Source organism: Sinocyclocheilus anshuiensis, unplaced genomic scaffold (genome assembly GCF_001515605.1).
Source record: "Sinocyclocheilus anshuiensis isolate Anshui unplaced genomic scaffold, SAMN03320099.WGS_v1.1 scaffold1994, whole genome shotgun sequence".
Lineage (NCBI taxonomy): Eukaryota > Metazoa > Chordata > Actinopteri > Cypriniformes > Cyprinidae > Sinocyclocheilus > Sinocyclocheilus anshuiensis.
Window position 1 is genome coordinate 730,086 of NW_015548215.1, and position 15,693 is coordinate 745,778.

The 15,693-nt window shown below is 41.8% G+C and overlaps 1 protein-coding gene, 1 long non-coding RNA gene and 1 pseudogene across 2 annotated transcripts in view; 2 read left to right on the forward strand and 1 right to left on the reverse strand.

The window, feature by feature from the left end:
* The window catches only part of LOC107653876 (mucin-2-like), a 1,931-nt gene extending 886 nt beyond the window's left edge, over positions 1-1,045 (reverse strand). Inside the window, exon 1 of the mRNA XM_016440746.1 lies at positions 331-1,045. Coding sequence (XP_016296232.1) covers positions 331-408 — 78 coding nt within the window. The 5' untranslated portion in view covers positions 409-1,045. The remainder of the gene's footprint in view (positions 1-330) is intronic.
* Positions 1,046-7,681: 6,636 nt separating this feature from the next.
* On the forward strand, positions 7,682-9,351 carry LOC107653888 (zinc finger and BTB domain-containing protein 14-like; annotated as a pseudogene).
* Positions 9,352-15,411: 6,060 nt separating this feature from the next.
* The window catches only part of LOC107653879 (uncharacterized), a 1,719-nt gene continuing 1,437 nt past the window's right edge, over positions 15,412-15,693 (forward strand). The window contains exon 1 of the long non-coding RNA XR_001630280.1: positions 15,412-15,592. This is a non-coding gene — a long non-coding RNA (uncharacterized LOC107653879). The remainder of the gene's footprint in view (positions 15,593-15,693) is intronic.

Consider the following 15,693-nt stretch of genomic DNA (forward strand, 5'->3'; position numbering starts at 1 on the left):
GTATATAAAAAGTGTTTCTGTTGCTCATGAAAACGTTTCTGAAACGTCTGTGTATTTGACAAATATTGCATTTTATTCGCTTCATCTGTGGAAGAGTATGAAAACACCGCGTGAGCATCACTAACGGGAGCAGAAAGTGTCCGGCTTGACGTGTCCGTTTTCAACTCTGCCCCCGACTGCAAGCGGCTACTCTCGTTGATCGCCGTCTGTAGCGGTGCTTCAAGTCGAACGCACCTATTGATGTGGTTGTTAAGGGGCGTGGCCTGTGACGGTGTGGGTGTTGAGGGGCGTGGCTGTAATGTTGTTGTTGAGGGGCGTGGCTGTGATGATGATGTGGGTGTTGAGGGGCGTGACTGTGATGGTGTGGGTGTTGAGGGGCGTGGCTGTAATGTTGTTGTTGAGAGGCATGGCTGTGATAATGATGTGGTTGTTAAGGGAGGTGGTCTGTGATGGTGTGGGTGTTGAGGGGCGTGGCTGTGATGATGATGTGGGTGTTGAGGGGCGTGGCTGTGATAATAAAAATAATAATATGTTTTATTTATATAGCGCCTTTCAAGGACCCAAGGTCGCTTTACATAAAGTTGATAGATAACATGAACAACAGATATACAGTCACATAATCAAGCAAATAGAGCAGACAGAGATGATATAATCCAAGAAAAGTAACGAAAGCAAGCATAGAACTGAAAATTGAGGCAGTCTGCTACAATCAATTAACAAAACATATTGTAAATAAGTAATTTTGAGAACAGTTTTAAAGGTCTGGAGTGAAGAGACAGCACGGAGGTTTTGTGCAAGTTTGTTCCAGAGTTTAGATGCTGAGATGTTGAAAGCCCTGCCACCCACACCAGTCGGAATTTAGGTACTGCAAGCAAATTCTCAGAACTCGATCTCAGAGCACAAGCAGGGACATATGGGTGAATTAATTCAGATTAATTATTCGGATTAATTGCTGTGATGTTGGTGTGGGTGTTGAGGGGTGTGGCTGTGATGTTGATGTGGGTGTTGGGGGCGTGGCCTATGATGATGATGTGGTGTTACTATGGGTCAGGCTCTGGCTCAGGCCATAAAAGAGGCTAAAGAACAACATCCCGACATGTCAGTGACCAAAGTGGTGGTGCATAAAGAGACGGAGATCACGCCGGAGGAGTGATGCAGGTAATACCACAGCCAATCACAGCTTGAGTAGGCTTGGCTGACTGCAAGCTGATTGGCTGCTGCGCTGCGCTGCGCTTTGGAGCGCTGCTATTGGCTGCTGTTCTAACACCGGTGCTGCTTTGGCTGTTTACATCTGTGGATGTCTGACTGCTGCTTTCAGAATGTGAACTAACTACTCACACCTGTAACAGAATGACATGATGATCGTCTGTGTGTGAGATCAGGAGCAGATGTGGTTGAACACACTGCATTCTGCTGGTAGAGAGCGGTACTGCAGATCATCTCCATGAGTCATGTGACCACATGAGGACGTTCACGGAGATTAATAGTGTCGACTAGCTGTTTACTAATCTGTTTACTAATCTGGGCAACCACTCAGAATTAAATAGCATCCATAGCTCAGACATCATAGCAACCACATAGCAACTACCTAGAACACCCTAGCAACCACATAGCAAGCGCCCAGAACACCCTAGTAACTAACCAGAACACCACAGCAACCACACAGCAACTGCCCAGATCACCCTAGCAACCACCCAGAACACCATAACAACCCTAGAAACCACATAGCAACCGCCAAAATCAATCTAGAAACCACCCAGAACACCATAGCAACCCTAGCAACCACCCAGAACACCAAAACAGCCCTAGCAACCACATAGTAAGCACCCATAATACCCTAGCAACCAACCAGAACGCCATAGCAATCCTAGCTACCACAAAGAAACCACCAAGAACACCATAGCAATGCTAGCAATCACGTAGCAACCACCCAAAACACCTTAGCAACAACCCAGAACACCATAACAACCCTAGCAACCATCCAGAACACCCTAGCAACCACATAGTAACCACCCAGAACACCCTAGTAACACCCAGAACACCATAGCAACCCTAGCAACCACCCAGAACACCAAAACAGCCCTAGCAACCACATAGTAAGCACCCATAATACCCTAGCAACCAACCAGAACGCCATAGCAATCCTAGCTACCACAAAGAAACCACCAAGAACACCATAGCAATGCTAGCAATCACGTAGCAACCACCCAAAACACCTTAGCAACAACCCAGAACACCATAACAACCCTAGCAACCATCCAGAACACCCTAGCAACCACATAGTAACCACCCAGAACACCATAGCAACCGCCAAGAACACTATAACAACCACATAGCAACCGCCCTGAACACCATAGCAACCACATAGCAATGCCCTGGTAACCAGCCGGAACACGCTATCATTGTTGCAGTGAGTTTTGCACGGGAAACACCACTGACATTTTCCTGAGGAAAATGTAGATCTTTAGTTTTAGTGATATAATGTTGAAATATGCAGGTAATACCACAGCCAATCACAGCTTGAGTAGGCTTGGCTGACTGCAAGCTGATTGGCTGCTGCGCTGCGCTGCGCTTTGGAGCGCTGCTATTGGCTGCTGTTCTAACACCGGTGCTGCTTTGGCTGTTTACATCTGTGGATGTCTGACTGCTGCTTTCAGAATGTGAACTAACTACTCACACCTGTAACAGAATGACATGATGATCGTCTGTGTGTGAGATCAGGAGCAGATGTGGTTGAACACACTGCATTCTGCTGGTAGAGAGCGGTACTGCAGATCATCTCCATGAGTCATGTGACCACATGAGGACGTTCACGGAGATTAATAGTGTCGACTAGCTGTTTACTAATCTGTTTACTAATCTGGGCAACCACTCAGAATTAAATAGCATCCATAGCTCAGACATCATAGCAACCACATAGCAACTACCTAGAACACCCTAGCAACCACATAGCAAGCGCCCAGAACACCCTAGTAACTAACCAGAACACCACAGCAACCACACAGCAACTGCCCAGATCACCCTAGCAACCACCCAGAACACCATAACAACCCTAGAAACCACATAGCAACCGCCAAAATCAATCTAGAAACCACCCAGAACACCATAGCAACCCTAACGACCACATAGTAACCACCCAGAACACCCTAGTAACACCCAGAACACCATAGCAATTCTAGCTACCACATAGTAACCACCCAGAACACCCTAGTAACACCCAGAACACCATAGCAATTCTAGCTACCACATAGTAACCACCCAGAACACCCTAGTAACACCCAGAACACCATAGCAATTCTAGCTACCACATAGTAACCACCCAGAACACCCTAGTAACACCCAGAACACCATAGCAACCCTAGCAACCACCCAGAACACCAAAACAGCCCTAGCAACCACATAGTAAGCACCCATAATACCCTAGCAACCAACCAGAACGCCATAGCAATCCTAGCTACCACAAAGAAACCACCAAGAACACCATAGCAATGCTAGCAATCACGTAGCAACCACCCAAAACACCTTAGCAACAACCCAGAACACCATAACAACCCTAGCAACCATCCAGAACACCCTAGCAACCACATAGTAACCACCCAGAACACCATAGCAACCGCCAAGAACACTATAACAACCACATAGCAACCGCCCTGAACACCATAGCAACCACATAGCAATGCCCTGGTAACCAGCCGGAACACGCTATCATTGTTGCAGTGAGTTTTGCACGGGAAACACCACTGACATTTTCCTGAGGAAAATGTAGATCTTTAGTTTTAGTGATATAATGTTGAAATGGAGGCATGTTACTGAGGGCCTGTATTTTTATGTTATGTTGTCATCGTAACGTAATATTGAAATGCATGACGTGTTTGACATCATCACTGACTGAGCCGACGTCATGCTTTGCTCCTCTGAAGGTTCTCTCTGTTCCTTCACTGAGTCTGCAGAAAGCACAAAGTGTTCCTGATATTGACTGAATGTTCTGTTTTATTCATTTGCAGGATTAACATCATCTTCACACTTTCTGGAGGAACTCATGTGTTCACGCTGTGGAAAATGAAGTTTGCTTCAGAGAAATCAACCACGGGAACAGCAGCATAAACGAAAGAATCGCAGCAAACTTCATCAGAACACGTCTGGAGTAACACGCACACACATGCACACACTCACACGCTTACAGGCGCCGTCTGCCGCACTGGATCACTGTTACTGCATGACAAGGGAACAATTCTGCTTTTTTGTGAGGAGACTACAGTATATAGACATTTTAGTAAATACTATATGAGCGCAGTGTATAGTCATAAAGGGACTGAAGAATGTGTGAGAAGAAATATAGCAGTTACAGATATCTACATTTATTTATCCTACTGAATAAAAAATAAAATCTGAATTAAAAAATCCTTGCAAAGATGTGCCAGCCACACGTGTCACCCTCATCTCTGATCTGAATATTGCACGTTCATTACGAGAATATGCCACACATGTATGTTAGAGACGTGTTATGTTGTTTTTACTTGAGTTATACACCTGTTTTTGTTTCTTTTTGAAAACTGTCGCTTGTGAACGTTGAGTTTAGAGGAATGAATCTCTCCGAGAGCTGTTGTAATGACGACCTGAAATATCAATCCCAGAGTTCTCCCTGCCCTGAGTGCCACATCTGAGCCTTAAACTGTACAGACGAACCCCATGTGTGTTTATGTCCTTGTTTGTTTTCCAATGCAGCGTCGCCGCCCTGCTGGCTGTTTCCCACGCAAGCAACTCCAATAAAATCTCAATTCCATTTCTGACAATTTTGCAGTTTCTATTCATCCCTTTGCATTGAGACATGAGTGAAGAGAATATGCAGTAATTATAGTATATCTGACATAAGAATTCAATAAACAAATTCAAAGAACAAATCAATTTTTGTGTTATACATGATTATTATATAGTTGTGTATTTCACTGAACCATTTCAGATATCTAAAGATTTGCACAGAACAGGACTTTATCCAGTTATTTTGAAGTTATTCCAATTAGTACCACATAAAATGTCATCAGATAGAATGTGACTGTTTGCGTAACCCGGAACTCATTTGGTGATGATTCAAAATGTACTATGGTATTGCCAGTGTTTTGGGGAAATTATACCATGGTAATATCACGTTTTTGGACATGGGCCATGGTAGTACGTTAATATTTTAGGATTTTACCATGTAAATACCATGATGCGGGAATATGGCAATCATTCAGGAGTACCATGGTAAAAAAATAAATAAAATTATTTTCATTCACCATCACAGTAAAGAGACAGTCCACCCAGAAATTACAAATCTGTAATGATTTACACACCACCATGTCATTCCAAACCTGTACGATTTTTTCTTCTTCTGCGAAGGTGTTTTGAAAAATATTTAAAAATAAATGTTTCAGGTCCCTTTGACTTCCATAGTACAGACTAAAAATACTACGGTAGTCAGTGCAACCCAAAAGTGTTTGGTTACATTACATTCATCTTATTGTGTGTTCCAATGAAGAATGAAAGAAAGACAAACGTGTTTTAAATGACATGAGGGTGAGTAAATAATGACAGAAGTTATTATTATTATTATTATTATTATTAGTGCACTGTCCCTTTAAGGGTAAATAGCCAATACAATTTCTTGCTTAATTCCATACATTTATTTTATTCACCTGGTTGTTTTGCGTTGCAAACTAAACTAAGAATTGAGAGGTTTTTTGTTCAGTAGGTCAATAGGTTAATATTTCAAATCCTATAAATGACTTTGTATCTAAAAAGCCTGATTCTGTAGTCAGTGAGCGTGCGCTCGCGCCTCCCGCGCTGCGTCATTTGCGTAGCCGTGCCCGTGTCTGCGTACTCGTCCTCGTCCTCGGCTTCGCACACAACAACAAAGTATTAAATTCTGCACTGGCCTTCGTAACATTCAAACACACTTTCTCAGTGGATCACAATAGCACAATAAAGGTAAGAAATATATTTTATCAAATAAATAAATAATTACATAAATTATTGCATAATGTTTTGCGCGGGATGGCTGCGCGCGCCCGGCGCGGGAGTGTTCGTCCTGGCCCGCGCAGCTCGCGCCACTAAACCCGCCTCAGCGCGCCGCGGTGCCGTTACCGAGCGTTCCGCCGCTCTCCGCCGCTCTCCGGTGCTCTCCGCCTCCGCGGGCTCGTTTAGTGGCATCTTCGCTCGGTTGATGTCGATTAAAGCCGTCCGCTATGATCTATGTGCTAATGCTAAGATTAGCTTCCAAAGCAGACTAGCGCAGAAACGGCAGAATAGCAGCGTGCGGATTCTCAGAGACCAAATCAGTCTTTAATTAAGATAAAAACACAGCTCGTCGTGTTTAAATTAAGCCGTTTCGGCGTTTGTGGCCCGTTCAGTCCATTCAGAACAAACATCATGTGTCCGTCAAGGTAACAATGATCGTGTTTAATGCATATATTGTCTTATCAAATGTGATTTAATGATTATTTATTATTATTACGATGCGTGTACAGACTTCGTTCAGTTGTTTTTTCAAATACACAAACATTCATAGATACATTGTTTACGCATTTATATGTCTGACTAATGTAAACAAAGCAGAATCTTAGATACATAGCATAAAATGAAGAACAAATATGCATCTTAAATAAATACTGTGATTATTTTGACATGTGAGATCTCTGGAGCTAAGGGGATGTTTGGAACACGTTGTAGCTGTTTTGGCTGTGTTTTGTTGTTTGTTTTGACAGGTGTTTTGAGGGCCTGGAAGCACAAACTTTTGAAAACTGCCTTTTCTGTCTCGGTGTAAAATGAAAATGGGAATTTGTGAAAACAAGTGACGTCATGCATATTATGCATTATATTTGCGTTTTTTAGTAATGCACATGTTCGCAGACGCGTAGCCTTTCTTTACAAAGTGCTACAAAGCTACTGCTCTGGCGCGCATAATACTCGTTTTCTCGCGATTATTTTGACATCTGTATGCAAACGTTTTCGAAAATGCAGGGATGCACGATATTAGATGTTTGCCGATATTTTTCCAATCATTTTGGCCGATGCCGATATATATATTTCCCTTTGTTTTGAAACAACACCAAGTCTCTCCTAGAAAATTCTAAACAAATTATTTTTAATTTTGCTTAGTTTTGAGCAAAAACTTATTTGTTAGAATTAATAAACATTATTAGAGTTATTTTTATATATATATATAATGAGAGTACATTGAAAGCCTTGAAAATAACTAATAAAATCAATCTGCTGTTTTTGTTTTGTTTTTTTTGTTCGGACGGATGCAGTTGAAACCGTAACATTTTATTTGTAGATTTAACATTAATAGATGGAAGAGCTGTGAAAAGTTAAAAAAAAAATATTTTAGAGCTCCTTGTATTTAAGTTTTCATAAACCATTTGAATATATTACATCATCGGCATCATTTTTTTAAATTCGGCCGATGTTTGCATTTTAAGCCTTTATCGGCCGATAACGTTCTGATAATATCGTGCATGCCTAGTTGTCCGTATATTGTTGTCGTGTAAATGTACCCTAAAGTAGTGGTTGATCAGTCAATCGTGGTCATGTCAGTTAGTTGGTCCGCCACTATGTACCAAAGATTTGTGGTATTGTCATTTGATTCCATCGCTATTTTAATTCGTTGACCAATATTCAATATTTCATGCTCTTCTCGTAGGACCCCGCTCCAGTATGTCCGAAACTGTGAAGTATGTGGACGATGAACGATGAACCATCTTTCTGAAGCTACTGAACGAGCAGCGTTTGGAGGGCGAGCACTGCGACATCGCTGTAGTAGTAGAGGATGTGAAATTCAGGGCGCATCGCTGTGTGTTAGCGGCGTGCAGCAACTACTTCAAGAAACTCTTTAAGAAACACGAGGTGGACAGTTCGTCCGTCATCGAGATCGACTTCATCCGCTCGGACATCTTCGAGGAGGTGCTGAATTACATGTACACCGCCAAGATCTCGGTGAGGAAGAAGGATGTGAATCTAATGATGTCCTCCGGACAGATCCTCGGTATACGCTTTTTAGACAAACTCTGCGCGCAGAAACGCGACATGTCGCCCGACGAGAAAAACGACCCCAGGAACGCAAAGTTCCCATATGACATGGTGAAAATGGGGCTTCCGGCGGAAGATCTTCCGCTGAGTCAAGACAGCGACGTCCAGGTGCTCGGCGACCAAGACGATACGCCTTCGGACGACATCGTAGAGGAGCCTCAAGGCAATCACGATTTGGATAAATCGCCAAATAATGCGTTACGAGTGCAGGAGGCCATCCTGAAGGAGCTGGCGCAGGAGGAGGTGCACAAAGTGAGCTGCTACGATCAAGATGTGGAAGCAATGGACGGCGAACCCAAAGAGCTGGCGGCTCACACCCAAACGCTCTCGTTCACCGAAAGCATGGGCGATGTTAAAGACGAGCAGCCGCCGGGGTGGACGACGGCCGCCGCCGACATGAAGTTTGAGTATCTGCTCTACGGCCACCGCGATCAGCTGGCATGCCAAGTGTGCGGAAAGAGCTTCATCGACGAGAACCGCTTGAGGAAACACGAGAAGCTGCACTCGGCCGACCGGCCGTTCGTCTGTGAGATCTGCACCAAAGCCTTCACCACTCAAGCGCATTTAAAGGAGCACCTGAAGATCCACACGGGCTTCAAGCCGTATCGCTGCGAAGCCTGCGGGAAGTCGTTCATCCGCGCGCCGGATTTGAAGAAACACGAGCGTGTGCACAGCAACGAGCGGCCGTTCAGCTGCCAGATGTGCGAGAAGGCCTTCAAACACAAGTCGCACCTGAAGGACCACGAGCGCCGCCACCGAGGAGAGAAGCCCTTCGTGTGCGGCTCCTGCACCAAGGCCTTCGCCAAAGCGTCCGATCTGAAGAGACACGAGAACAACATGCACAGCGAGCGCAAGCAGCTGCAGAGCGAGACCGAGCAGCTCCAAGCCGCAGCAATGGCCGCCGAGGCCGAGCAGCAGCTGGAGTCCATCGCCTGCTCATAATTACTGTTCGTCTTCATTCTCTGAACTGTTCCAATCGCAGATCTTAGTGATTTTTCTCTTCTAATTTTAGAACATGATTTACACTGTTTTTTGGTTTCTTTTATATGTAAATGGTTCAGACGTTTTCTCTTATTGTACAGTTCATACTAAATGTATTTATGGCAGCTGATGGACGATGAGTTGTTCTTCCCTTCGCCTGTACTGCGTAAACTGGACACCTCTGTGATGTTGACGGATGGATGGAACAAGCTTTGGGTCAATCATTCCATCCGATTCTTGCGAAAGGGTGTGACGGTTGCACATCCAGATATTTTTGCTGTAATAAAAGACTGGGGAATCGTCGGTTGTTTGGTTCGTGTTCTTCCCTCAGCAGCTTGCGATTGTTGATCAGCGGCCGGTCGCACTGCTTAGACTAGTCTCATGAGTTAGTCATGTCATTTTTACTAGAAAACTGAAGTTAATTTCATAAAAATGTGGATAATTTGGTTAACGTCTAGTTAAAAAGGCTTAATTCTACAAGTTAAGTTCTTAAATTAGAGCAGATAGCCTTGGCATTAAATATTGCATGTACTGTTAAAACTATAATATTTTCATAAGTGTTTTTGTCTTGTTTTCCAGTACATGCTTAAATCAAGACACTTGCGATGCAAATGGAACACATGAAATCTTTTCTGAGAAATGTAACAAAATTGAGTTTGTTTACGTTTAAAACAAGAACAAATATCTGTCAATGGGGAATGAAAACTTGTTTGAATTAAGTAATGTTTTTAAGCCCATTGGTAGATAATTGTTCTTTCTTAACCATAAACTCATTTAATTTTGATCAAATTCTCATAAAACAAGACCAATTATTTCATATTGTGTTGTGTCTCCATCAAATGTTTCTTGATTTAAGAATCTTAAAAGACATTTGCGCTGGAAAACGACAGAAACGCTGAGGAAGAGCATCATATTTTTAGCAGTGTGTTCAGAAGGTACAGTAAAATTTACTTCTGTATTGTAGTGCTTGTGAGCAGAGCTAAGTGATTTCTCTGTAAAGATGGTTTAAAAGTGATTTAAGAACTTGATTAGACGTTTTGCTAATATAACTCCTTAAATTGTCTTTACCTGGTCTTAAAGTCTTATATTTATCATAAAACCTGCAGAAACCCTGTTAAAATAGTGGTTCGTTATGCAACTGTCACCAAATCATCACATTAAAGCTGTTTGTTTTAAAAACTGAATCGAAGTCTGTTTCCTCCGGTGAAGGGAACATTGGGGGATTTTAAGATTGTGATTTTAATGAGTGGAAAAGTCATGCATCTTAATAAAATCCTGTGAATATTCATGTAAAAGCCATTGGCAGATTGTTTCTACTTTAAGATATTTCTGTTCTAGGATCCAGAATAATTATTATTTTCCATCCAATAATCACAAACAACTCCAAATGTCATGGAAATTCTTGTGAATGATCTTTGAAAGGACAAGATAAGTAGGTGTTCTTCAGGTTCAGGTGAGTTTGTTCCAGCAGGTGGCGCTGTGTCTGATTTTTCGCAGTTGATTGCAAGAGGAACTTGAAACCTTTCAGGTGTGACAGGTGACGTGCATTCTGATGCCGCGGTGAGATCCTCCGGTACAAAGAGACTTCACATATGCAGTTGAGTTTAGACAACTCATTAACTCCGTCTGCGCAGATCATTAGAAGTCTGCTTTCATTTGCAGCTTCTGATGCAAATGGTTAATTAGACACTCATTTACTATCCTTACAGAAAATACGAGTTAACGTGATGAAACTGGAAAAGAAGACACCATAGAAGGTCAGAAAGATCCGATTAATCGTACGAGTGGAACAGATTTCTCGCATGTTGATTTAGGCAAGGCAAGTTTATTTATATAGCACATTTCATACACAATGATAATTCAAAGTGCTTTACATAAAAGAAATGAAAAAATTATCACAACAATAAAACAAGGAATTTAAAACTGAAAATTATTTAAGAGGTTTAAAATTAATTTAAAACAGAAAATTATTATAAATAAAACAGTGCAATCAGTTCGGACATCACACAGTGCTCATTCAGTAAATGTACAGCTAAACATGAGTTTTGAGTCCAGATTTAAATGTGACTAATGTTTTAGCACATCTGATCTCTTATGGAAGCTGATTCCAACTGCGGGCGGCATAATAACTAAAAGCGGACTCCCCTTGTTTTGTGTGAACCCGTCTTTATATATGCTATAGTGAATTTCAAGTTTTGTCTTCACCACATCCGCTCAGCTTTTCTGCATCGTCTTTTCATACTCTGAACTGCTGTTGATTTTCTCCAAGCTGATTTCTGTCTGCCAGACTTCTTACTGACTTTTACAGGAGCAATATCATCAATGACATTCTTAACTTTTGAGTTAAATTAATCAAGGAGAAGATCAACAGAGTCTGCAGAAATGCTTGGTGTTAAAGATATAGCCTCCATAAATAGCACACTAGTGTTTTCGTTAATGCATCTCTTTCTGACAGAGACAGATCTAGATGTAACTCAGATCTGTGTGTGTCAGAGATAAGTCCAAACACTCCTCTAAAGACAGGGAGCTGAACGGCAAACACAAACCCTCCTCAAAGGTAAAACCATCAGGAGATCATTTAATGAAGGAGTGTGAGTGAGTCTAATGAGTCTGTCATTAACAGGTGAAGCAGTCAATCTGGAGTCAGCAGGTGCGTGTCCTACAGTAAAACCTCTTCAGAGAACGTTTCGCTAACATTCCCATCACAGTTATGAAAACGTTATTCAAGAATGTTCTCCGAGCGCCCCGTTTTTGAAGTGTTTATAAAACATTTTTGGCTATGCAGACATCAAAGGAACATTTGATTTGATAATTTTGAAAACATTATGGGAATGTTACTTTTAAATGTTCTCTGAACGTTCTGAAACTGGTAACATTTAAAAAACATTAGATGACTGTCCAACTAGAACGTTTCACAAAAAATATTTTTTGAGAACGTTATTAAAGACCAAAACAAAACTTTGAATGAAAATTATTTTAATGTTACTGGAAGAACGTTTGTTCATAACTTTGCGAGAACGTTGCCGGAACGTTCTGATAACGTTCTCCGATAGTTCTGTGTCAATCAATAGTCTCATGTTGATGAGTGAAATATAAAGCAGGAGATGATGACACGCATGAGGTAAGGGCTCATAATTCACTTAAAATATATGAGAAATACCTCAGTTTCAATCTAAAAGTGTTTAATTTTGCATTTTCATTTTGCAGGATGTCAAAGTAGATCCTGATGAAAGGCAAGAGATCTCAATTTGACGTTGTGTTTGATTAATGGTGCAAAGCAATGGAAAAAATATTAGTCACAATGAATTTAACTTTCTAAGAATATGGAAATGTTTAATCGAGCAAGTTGTTAGAAATAGTGCACTGTTTCTTTCAATCAGAAATGATGGACAGCAGAAATCAAGTTCACCAGAAAACAACAAACAGAAGGTATTTTGATTTGACCATTTCAAGTGTTTGCTTTTAATGGCCACGTCTACAGGTTTCAATGATGGTTTATTTAATTGCTTGTGATTGATTCTAAGACTCGATCAAAAAGCTGCAAGGAGCGTCACAATCACAAGTAGAAGAGCGAGCTGACTGCAGATCTGGAGCTCTGCAGCGTGGATGGAAACCTCCAAAACAAGAGCAACAGACACTCAAATCAGGTGTCGTTAGTGGATGATCTTACCGCGGTGAATGATGTTTGACTGGTGATGAGTAACCGTTGGGACAGATGAAAGTGTGAATCTGAGGCCGCGCTGAAGCAGGAGATGGATGAACCCCGGGTCACGGCACCTGTCAAGATAAAGAAGAAGAGAGTCAAAGATTAAAAGAGCCGAGAGAAACGCGACGATAAGAATCAGCCGTCTGGGAAGAAAAGGAACAAGACAAGTTCTGAACATGACAAAGCAGAGAAGAACAAGACCAAGAAAGACGGAGAGGAGGAGACGAAAGAAAAGGTGAAGAAGGAGGACAAGAAAGACAAGGAGTCTGATAAGTGGAAGTGGTATGTGTGCGCTGTTTTCCTTCAGGTAGTCTTTAATGGTCCATTTAACCATTTTAATCATTTAACCTTAACTGTGTGAATCAGTTGAGTTCAGCTCATAAAATCAATGTGGAGCAAGATTTAAATAATGAACTTTGTTTTGAAAATCAATGGAGGAAAAATCAAATATGAATATTAGGGATTAAATAGGCTTAATTAATCAGAACTAATGATGCCACAAATATGGAATCTTGCTTCCATCACAGAATGAAAATTAAAAAAGGTAACTGTGACTTTTTTTCCTCAGAACTGCATGGAAAAAGATAAAATGTGGCAGTTTCCTTTATTTTTGTTTATTAGGGGTTCAAGCGCGGGGCGTAATTGTTCGAATGGCCAAGGATCAGCAATCTCCACTGATCAGAGCAATCCGTAAGTCGTAGAGACTTGAAACTTGGAGAGATGGTAGTACTCACGCCGTCTACAATGTCACCAAAACTTGCCCCAATCGGCCTGACGGGGGCGCTACAGCCATCACAAGTGCGAAATCGCTCATAACTCCTAAGTTTTTAGAAACTTAGGATTTTTAGAAAAACCTACTTTTGCGAACTAGTCCAAGTTTTTTTCCGCCCGATTGGAACCAAACCAGTGCAGACCGATTCTCTGGAGACTGAATATCAATAATTATCAAAAAAAAGTTAACTTTCGTCTCACGGTCGCAAACGGACACCAAAACGTTCAAAAGGGACAGGGACGCTTTTACTGAAACGGCTAAAACTCTTGAACGGCATGCGAAGTCTTCATCAATCTCAGAACACTCATGTAGGAGCTCAATCTGAGGTCACATGAAAAAAATCACGGAGCTTGGCCACTTGGTGGCGCTATAAGACGGGAAAAACCATAAAAATGGCTATAACTACGCAACCATTTGTCCGATCAATGTGAAAATTGATATGCAGTGTCTTTGTCCAAAGTGCCACAGGTGTCTATAAGGACATTTGCTTATCTAAAAAAACATGGCCGCCATTGGCCAATGAAATTTGAGCACTCATTAGACAAGGTTAACGCAGGTCGATTGGAATGAAACTCAGAGGGCCTGTTGACTCGCGGCCCTAAAGGTCTGTGAGAAATTTGAAAGAAATCGGCCACTGGGGGGGCCGATGGAGCATTTTTCAAGGGTGTAAATGGTTGTATATTGCGTGGTTTTTCACACATATAACAGTCAAAAAGGCTTCAAAAACACTATATTTCTATGGTAAATGACCTCAAATTGCAGAAAATGTTCACGTATTGATGCATACACTAGATCTTCACACCGTACGACCGGTCTGCTCATTCTGAACAACTTTGCCTTTAGGACCACTGCTGTAAATCAAATTGTTCTTTAAATATTTGACATTATTTTAAAAAACCTACTTTTGCAAACTCCGGCCATAGGTGGCGCTCTAACAGTCATAAACATTAAAAATCATCATATGAATGTTGCCGTGGAAACTAGCTGAAGTTATTTTCAGTGAATATTTATTTTGTCAAGTTATAACTTTATGGTTTCAGTTAGCTGTAATAACTCTGACCCTCACAGGATCTCTCAGCATTCAGTGCGGTGTGTTTAAATCAGCTCTTCAATCAGCTCAGCAAACTCACCACAGGTGCGGCTGACCCTTGACCTCTGACCCCAAGCGTCTGAGTTTGTGTCAGAAATGAATGTTTTGCATCAGATAGATATTCACATTTCATTCAGCGTGGGGTTTTCTGTAAACATCCTCTGTAACCACCAGAGGGCAGCACCCAAAACCTTCGAGAAGTCAATGCAGCTGCTCATCTTCATCTTCATCTTCATCATGACCTGAGCTCAGTAATGACAGGGCTTCTGAGACTCAAAGCACTTTATACAATACTGAGCGCTGAAAGCAGCAGCAGCAGGAACATAACAGCGAATGTTGAGAAACTCGACAATCATGAAACTCATTTGGTTTCAGTTCTACAGAAGACTGTAGTGTCTCCTGGGTTATTATCTTAAACTAAAACCATAAAGCACTTCTTGAACATCTCATCAAAACATTACTTGAATGACTAAATTATTAATGACTAAAAATTTAAAAATAACACTGAATTGTTCTTCTCAATTTAGTGTCACTGTTGTAAAATTCATCAATTATGAAATGAATTCAGTTTCCTCTGTAAAGCAGAGTCTTTGTTCGGTTCTCATCTGATAGTGTCCGTGCGTTAAATAATATTACTGAATATGAATTCTTTTAAAGCTCAGTAGAGCTGCTTTACATCTGGAGTCGAGTTGGTCTCATGATTGATGAACAAGACTGGTTCTCTGGTTGCTCTGAAGCTGTGTTGTGTCGGTCTGTGCTGAGCACGGCGCTGTATGGATGAGCGTCGAGTTCAATCAGACGCTGCTGACCAGATTCTGAGGTCAAACCTTATTGGATTCCAGGTGGGTTTGTGACTGCAGGGCAGTGCAGCGGTTTGAGCGGCGAGGTCGAGCTTTAAAGGACGAGGCGGTCAGAAATAATCAGAAACAGCAGAGTGATGGCCAGTCGTTTAGACTCCAGCATCAGCGGGTCGGAGGTCACACGCCGCTTAATGCACCTACACAGACACACACACACACACACACACTCTCACTCACACACTCTCTCTCACACTCTCACACACACACACACACACAC